At 33.6% G+C, this 8,595-nt stretch overlaps 1 protein-coding gene across 2 annotated transcripts; it reads right to left on the bottom strand.

The window, feature by feature from the left end:
- Positions 1 to 3,848: 3,848 nt before the first annotated feature.
- Positions 3,849 to 7,478, bottom strand: LOC136202684 (probable fructokinase-6, chloroplastic). Of its 2 annotated transcripts, none has more exons than XM_065993455.1 (7): positions 7,127 to 7,478; positions 6,827 to 7,053; positions 5,757 to 5,969; positions 4,750 to 4,947; positions 4,532 to 4,669; positions 4,337 to 4,453; positions 3,849 to 4,196 (listed from the first exon to the last, which is right to left on the bottom strand). In XM_065993455.1, exons 1-7 carry the CDS (start codon positions 7,269 to 7,271, stop codon positions 4,059 to 4,061), a joined length of 1,176 nt encoding a protein of 391 aa, XP_065849527.1. In that variant the 5' UTR covers positions 7,272 to 7,478; the 3' UTR covers positions 3,849 to 4,058. The 2 variants fall into 2 exon arrangements, with proteins under 2 accessions (XP_065849527.1, XP_065849536.1); XM_065993464.1 differs by having other exon boundaries at positions 6,827 to 7,038; positions 7,127 to 7,477.
- Between the last annotated feature and the right edge of the window lie 1,117 nt (positions 7,479 to 8,595).

Below are 8,595 nucleotides of genomic sequence, written 5' to 3'. Positions count from 1 at the left end.
ATACATATAATTGTTTCAAAACGATTTCAAAACAATTTTCAGAATATCACTTGTTATCTTTGAGATTTAATAAAACAAAACGTTTTAATTATCCAACCATAAAACCTTTAATGTTTTGTTTAAACGATTATCAACCGAAATAATCAGGAACTATGCATAATCACTTTTAATTAACAAGTAATCAAAACTTATTTATCATTAGATTAATTGAACTAACCGATTAATTAATTTGTCCTAACAATAAATCTATTCAATCTGATTGAATAACCCTTTTATTTACATATATGAAATAACAGATTAACATAGGCTCTGATACCAATGTAAGAAAATAGACAAGCCTAGACATAGCGGAATAATAAAATTTTATCTATGTTATCTATTTCCCTTTTCCAAGATCTGTTAATTGTTATTTCATATAAAGAGGGATAGAAAGTAATACCTTTATTGAAGAACTATCTAGCGTTGCAAACGAAGTGCCCACAACTTGTTATTATCAACTCGTGAACCACGGACGTTTGATTCAACACAAAACAAAACTAATCAGTGATCAACCTTTAATAAATAGCAATCGCAATGATTGCCTCTAACAGAAATCGATACGAGATCAAAGAGGAAGTAAGAAATAAAGTAAATTAGCCGAGACGAAAGACGGAACAGTTCCTCTTCTCCTTCTTATGTGTTAGTCGAAATTCATGGGTTAGAGAGTCTATTTATAGACTTCTCTAAACCCTAATCACAGTTGTGTTAGGTAATTAAATAATCAGAATCTTATTCAGAATAGGATTACTAATTAGATAATTAAATAAACACTTTAATATTATCTAAACAATAATTAATTATATCTAGATAATTATTATTAATCAAATTAGTAATTTAATTATTGTTAGGGATAATTAATTAGAGTTTCAATCACATAAAAATTTCTAATTAATATTATCAGATAATCCTTTAATTTAATTTATAACCATAATCTAATTATAATTATTAAATCAAATTAATATCCCTATTTAATATATAAATTTCGGCCCATGCACTATGTCTCAATAATTTACATTTTCGTCCTCCGATTCCAAGTTCCATATGCGACCCATTAGGCTCTTATTGCCACTAGCCGTATATATCCTTTGAAATTATTCATCACGATTAATTCCAACATATATATAACGGAATACCGTCGCGAGCTGTTACTAGCAGAACCTATGATATTCCCCCAGAGCAATTAAAAAGTCAGGTTGATAACTGACGTTAACCTTTCTGTATTAGGTACAGTATAATACGATCCTTCATCAACTATATCCTGTCGGTCAATTCCTTATAACCATGGAATGTGTCAAGGTTACATATAACGAAGAGTCCGGTTTTACTTGTACAGGTTGAATTCACTCTAAAAAGATAAGTTAAGTGAAATGTTCATTTCTACTCTTAACTGTATCACCTTGAAAGGATTTTAGTCAATTCACCACAAGCGGCCATTTGGATATATCTCCCACTTATCGGGAGTGACGAATGCTCAATCTGACATTAACTATTCTGCAATTACTTTGTGTGAAACCCAACCCTGCTCTCACCTATTGGATCGTGCTCGCACAGAATCAAAGTATCAGACTCCATAATCCAGAATCACTAATTAACGAATGTTTGAGTCTGAGGATTAGTTATACCTACTAATACCAATGAGATGAGTAGTTGACACATTAGATAAATCAATCCATTCTATTATCTCAAGTCGGGTCCCAATCATAATGAACTCCTTCACCGGATCCATATAACTGTCTAGATATTCGAATATCTAAAGTTTGTGAGATCAGCTTTCTGTCTCAACAGAAAACACTGTTACATGCAAGTCTCAACAACAATATGCTAACCCCTATAACATATTACTTGACTTGGGTTTAATTTAAGTTTATTGGTCTATTATAAAGTACAGTCTCACTTCATGCTTGTATGAACACTTTATAACTACTTAAATAAACTTAGGGTTACTTTCTTTATGAAAGATTCTTGCCTTTATATATAGTTTCATTTTAATGTTATATATCTGATTAAACAAATGATCAAATAAACAATTTATTCATTAATATTAATATCCTAAAACAATTGTCTTTAGGACACTAAACTCCAACACGCCACAGGCACCGCATATGTGGGCGACGGTCGGCGGCGCGTGTAGGCCACGCGCCGCCTTCCCGACGTCCGACGGTCATGGAAGTTCATGCGATGGGGGGTTTGGGGTCTCTAAGTTTGATGGTATGGTCGTTTTGGGTTTTGACGACTAGAAATATGCGTTATAGAGCAAACATGCCCTAATTGACGCGTATTAAACTGCTTAAAGTCGCCAGGAAATTCCAGCAGCCCTCGGGGCGATTTCGGCAGACCAAAAACATCCCGAGACACATTAAAAACATAGATTTGAGACTTGACTCAACCAAGCATGCATTTATTCAATCAAACAAATTAATAGAATCATAAATCACGCATAAAGGCTTCCTAACAGAGGGAACAGGGAGCTAAACGGCTCAAATACTAATGTAGGCTTCAATGGAGAAGTCTAGTGGTTTTCTCTAAACTCTAAGGGACGGGTAATGAACCTGGATCTAATAATAAGTAAATCAACAGATTTAGGCTTACCTTTTATAGCGCAGATCCGTTGAATAGGAGCGAAACTAATTGACCTTAGCTTCGTATCACCGATCTAGGAGGTTATCACACCAAATGAGTAATCACCATTGATTCACGAACTAAGAACAAAACTCGAAAACAGAGAGAAAAGGGGATGCATAGAAGAGAGAGAGTCTCTTTCTCTATTATCTTGTAACCATGACCCTAACCCTAATTCTAATCTGACTAGGTTACAAGCGGGCCATAAATGGATCAGTAAATAGACCAAGACCTGTTTACTCCATTTATCGTTACAAAATATGAAGTTTATCCTTCTATCACTAACTAATTTTCTTATATGTTTAATTAAGTTTTACATAATTTAATTTACTATATTAATAAAATAAGGCCTAATACATAAATAACCCCCTGCACTTGTCCAAATGTTGCAACTGCCTCCCTCAACTTTCAATTGTAACAACTTACCCCTCAAACTTGTCCAATTGTAAAGTATAACTCCTCAAACTTGTCCAATTGTAAAACATAACCCCAAATTGGGATTTTTTTTACCCCGTACTTGAAGCAACCGTAAAAACGTTTCCCCGGATTCATATCACGCCATGAAATCTTCAATAGAGCTACTTCTCCACATAAACACATTTTCACCATCATAATATCCCAAAACTTTGAATCAAGAAATCACTAAAAAAACAAATAGGAATAACAAAAAGAAGAAGAAATTGAAGAATTGAGGATTTGGTTACTTAGATACTGATTTTTTTGGGTCCAAAGATCTGTTTATCACATTTTACGAGCGTTTACAGCTTTTGTATTTCACGTGTTTCTTCAATTGCAGTCCGTGTCAACAATTTGGGGTTCTGTTTTATAATTGGACAAGTTCGAGGGGTTATGTTTTACAATTGGACAAGTTTAAGGGGTAAGTTGTTACAATTGAAAGTTGGAGGGGGCAGTTGCAAAATTTGGACAAGTTCAAGAGGTTATTTGTGTATTAGGCCATAAAATAATGAAAAGTAATATTAGTAATAAAATTATATTATTAATTAGTCTATTTTTAATTAAAAATAGATAATCAAATTTATAATAATTTAAATATATCTTTCCCATAATATCTATTTTATGTGGCATTTGTTATATATGCACTATTGATTTTATAAATTATTAATTAATAATCAATTAAATGAAACATAAATTCAATAGTGTTAGTTGTTAGTTTTTTCAAAACTCATGGATTTTTGTAGCATAGCATAACTGCCTGCTAATTACTATATTTATGAGGGCAAAGAGTTGATTGCCGGATTGAACTAATTACACTCAATAATTTATGAACAACATATGATTACCAGCATCATATGGCTGCCTAGAATTTGGTCATAATTTACCCTTATTACCAATTTAAAGAAATGGGCATACAAACTAAACTGAGATTGAATGAAGGAATTCTATGCTACAGCAGATTTGAGGATGGCATCCAGAACAGCTTCTCTAGTTGGCATAGCTGGAATTGCGCCTCTTTCCTTTACAGTCAATGCACCACAAGCATTCGCAAATTTAAGTGCTTCCCGTAAATGGTTCTCACTCTACACCATAAAAAACCAGACGCAGTTTTATGCCATGATACTAAAAGTAATCTAAAGATAACAAGTGAAAACTAAAGATTCAAAGGAAAACATATTGATACTTAGGAATCCAGATAGCAGACAAATGGACATGTCATTACCTGAAGCAAGGAGAGATTGTCAGCCAGCTGCGATAATATTCCAGCTACAAAAGCATCCCCAGCCCCTGTGGTGTCTACAGCATCTACTTTTATACCCTTTACTCTCCCACTGAACTCCTGTAATACCAAATTTTACATTAAAAAATTGAACCGTCTGAAAATATAGAATATAATAATTAATCCTCCAAGACCCACCTTGGTGTAATACCTGCAACCATCAGCACCCTCAGTGACGAGAAGCAATTTAAGATTTCGATGGAAAAATTTCTGAACAACAGCATCATCATATGGATCTTCTCCTTTTGTCAAGAAAGATATCTCTTCTTCACTTATCTGAATGATTAAATTTGAGAGTTGTCATTAGATATAAAGGGTAAGGAAAATGAGGAATATTCTTGATTTTGGATTATCACCTTGATAAGATCAGCAAGTTCCCAAATGCTGAAAATGCCTTCTCTGGCACTCTCAGCAGAAGACCACAATGGAAGCCTCAGGTTAGGATCATAAGACAGAAGAACACCTGCTTCCTTTGCAGCTTTTGCTGCTGCAATGTGTGCTGATTTGCATGGCTCTGTTATAAGGCTTATAGAGCCGTAATGAAATATTTTTGCCTGAATTCGGACAGATAAGATAAAATAAATAAACTGGACTAACATGAATTCAAATGTATGAAACTTCTTTTTCTGATTATTTTTAATAGATGACATAAAGGACTCAGATCACAAGCTCATAGCCTTCTTATTGATGCCTGCCTGCAGTTTTTGATATGCATCGACCATGGTGATTGTTTTTTATTCTCTTTCAAAAGTCAAAAGCTGTAACAAACATAGACAGTTCAAATAATAATAACAATGATCTCATCTCGATTATCAATGTAAAAATATAGATGCACAAACAACCTTAAAAAGAGAATGTCGAAGAAATCTAGGAGGGCAAAGATCATCATATACATTAGTAATACATCTTCAAATGAAGTTCAGGAAGTTAAACAAATAGAATAAGTAGGCCTAACGTTCATGTAATATTTATAAAAACTTCAAAGTGAATAAAATAAGAAAAGAAACTACTGTTAGATTACATGTGAAAACCCCTTTTTTCTCTATACTCTAAGCTGAAGGAAACCTAACCTAACAAATGATTTAACACCCTACACAGCTGCATCTGTTACAATGCAAAACTAACTTCTATCATTACTAGCCACGTGTCCTGCTCTATTCCTCCTAGAATAAACAGAGATATCCCGGGCCTATTGGAGGGCTGATCAAAATATAAGATAATTTCGGGGATAATCCTGGTGTTGGAAACTCAATAAAGGAAAGCTCACTAAGATGAAAGTTGTTTCCTAACTGCATCCCACGTGATTGAACTACACTAAACTAAGAACGAAAAGCAACATACTATTATACCAACATTTACATACCTTCTTAATCAAATCAAAATCGAGTTCAGATTCCTGAAGTAACATATCAGCACTAGGATTACGGTAAAACATGAATTCACGTTCCCCGTCGCTCCTGAGAGTAACAAATGCTAAAGCAGTCCTTGCACCAGGATCAAAACGCATCCCGTCATTGTTCACGTTATTCTGCTTCAAAATATCAGCAAGCATGTAGCCAAATTCATCTTCACCAACCTGTGCATGAGGCAGAAATACATGTTTACCTTTTCTTATTATTATTTTTTATGCTGACATTCTTGCCTTCTTTCTTACAGATAGGTTTGCCTAACTAATCACAATTTAGCTCCAGCTCCAAAGGATGAGTCCATATCATAACTTCAAGAGATATCTGGCATCCTTTTAAATTGTCATATTTTATGCCAATGCGGTTTTCTATCAAGTCTCAATCGTTTATTTATTTTAAGCAATTGAATCATGTAGAGGGAGCGAGCAAGCATCAGAAATCAGCTGTGCAGCAACTTGTGGTTTCACAAAAGTAACAAGGCACTAAGTCTATGTTTGTGTATATGTCAATTTCAACCAGCTACAGTTTAGAGAATAAGATACTGCTGATTTTGATACCAGTAAAATTGTGGATTCAGTGGGAGCAGAAACATAGGAGAAAACAAATGTATGTCCAAATCATGTTCCATTTGTAGAGAAGCACTTTCGAAATGGAACATAAGACTGTATCTTAATTATCACTAAGCATATCATTAGAGACATAATTAAAGATCTAACATGCTTTCTAAAAGATGTCAAAATGTTTACAGTACGACTTAAAATTTAACAAAGCTGGTTTAAATGATTTGACCAGCTGTAGAAAGAGATGTAACAATACTTGCTCCAATAAAGGTTATACTTTCTGGATTGTGGATGTTGAACTCATACTGAATTCAGTGGTCTAAGATGTTAAATTGTGATGACGGGAGCAAGCAAAATGACAACCCTAGTCCCATGCATCAAATTCCCAAGTTGAGAACTGAATCTCATTTCTTAATTCTTCAATTGAATATAATTGTTACAAATCCCACAGAACAAGAACAAGGTACCTTGCCAATGAATGCAGAGGAACCACCAAGACGAGAAATACCAACTGCTACATTTGCAGGTGCACCTCCAGGAGCCTTTTTAAAAGCAGGTGCATTAGCCAATGAAAGGCCACTAACGGTTGGAACAAAATCAATTAGCATTTCTCCAAAACAAACCACCAAGTTTGAATCATTGGTTTCAGATGACCCATCAACAGGTAATGCTTTATTACCTAACATAAAAGAAACTGGAAATTGGAAATTGATGTTACAAAACAAAAGACAAAATGGAAATTGGAAATTGGAAAGAAGGTACCGTACCTTGCAAATGTGAGTGGGGCATAGAAACAAGAGGAGGACAAGTGAAAGCAGTAGCAGAGGCAGTATCATGTCTGAAGGAAACATTAGGACGAGAGTTGAAAGCCACAGCAGCACCAAAGCAAAAAGCAGTCGAGTGAAGAGCCATGACTTTCAGATACAAAGGAGGAGGAGTTCCTTCCCTCAATCTGAAAAAATATGGAATTGGAATTAAGTATCAAGAGTGGGTTTTGGGAGGAATCAGCATTGGAATTTAGTAAAAGCGGAGAAAGCAAAGAATGTTTCTTTCGCCTAATTTGGATTTTCTTCCCTTTGGCAACGTTACACTATTTCTTTCTTCTTTTCCTTATCTTTTCAATCACTTGTTTCAATTTTTCAAATAAAATAAATATAATTTCCATTTCGTTTTTGGTGCATTTAATTTAGTGGAATTTATATCATACTATTCAACCCTAACGAAACTACGCAAAACTTGTACAATACGGTTTAAGACGAGAATGAGATTTTAAAATAGTAATAGTTGTGACAGGTATGAAATAAAAATGAAAATACCCCTTAGCATACCCGCTTCCCGCCATGTATGCGAATAAAAATATCGATGCATGCGGACAAATGGAAGGAAATATGAAAAATAAACTATCTTAAATGTCTTTTTCTTTCATGCTAATTTGAGCTGTTTAGAACCATAAGTGTGAATTTTGAATTTCTTTGTTAAATTTGTGGTATATTTATTTTATCGGTTTTGATATATGCAGCCCTTAGGACTGCATATAAGCATTAAATACAAACAGAATATTCTTTTGTATTTTCAAGATGTTTATTTATTATGCATTGAACTTTTAAATACACTAAAATTCATTTAATGCAATCCTAAATTCTTTTATATTTTCTATATTTGCATTAATTTTTTATTTTTTAAAAAGATGTCTGCATTTATTATTTCAACAGATTATTTGTAACTATGTTATTTCGACAGGTTATTTGTAATTTCGACAGGTTATTTGTAATAGTAACAGAATAAAAGTTACAAATAACCTGTCGAAATAACACAGTTACAAATAACCTGTCAAAATGATAATGTTTGTATCTGCATACAGTTAATTGTATTTTGACGGGTTATATACAGTTTTTTTTTTGTGTAACTTTTATCTGTCAAACTTAAACATTATCATTTCGACAGATTATTTGTAACTGTGTTATTTCGACGGGTTATAAATGATAATGCAATCATAAATGATAATGTTTAAGTTACATTTGTCTCCATCCATAACAGGATAAGTAAGAAGGTAGATCCATGCAATAAGAGTACTCTCGTGTCATCTTTCATTAATATATAGAATGATCAAGTATATGCAATAAGTACTCCTTCGAACAAGCATTTAAGATAACATTCTTCATTAAATAGAGATAATAATACTTACGACCACAAGACTAAACTGGTTATACTTGCTAATGGACTACTCCCCCATGGT

This window comes from Euphorbia lathyris, chromosome 1, assembly GCF_963576675.1.
Source record: "Euphorbia lathyris chromosome 1, ddEupLath1.1, whole genome shotgun sequence".
In the NCBI taxonomy this organism is placed as follows: Eukaryota; Viridiplantae; Streptophyta; class Magnoliopsida; order Malpighiales; family Euphorbiaceae; genus Euphorbia; species Euphorbia lathyris.
This window is presented reverse-complemented; position numbering and strand designations above follow the sequence as displayed.

What these genes read in the sequence shown, in the direction of transcription:
- LOC136202684 (XM_065993455.1), bottom strand. Translation starts at nt 7,271, where the DNA reads ATGGCTCTTCACTCGACTGCTTTTTGCTTTGGTGCTGCTGTGGCTTTC. An exon ending in CCTCTGCATTCATTGGCAAG is followed by an intron (nt 5,970 to 6,826) that starts GTACCTTGTTCT and finishes CCTCATGCACAG; the next exon opens with GTTGGTGAAGATGAATTTGG. An exon ending in AACTTGCTGATCTTATCAAG is followed by an intron (nt 4,670 to 4,749) that starts GTGATAATCCAA and finishes TTAATCATTCAG; the next exon opens with ATAAGTGAAGAAGAGATATC.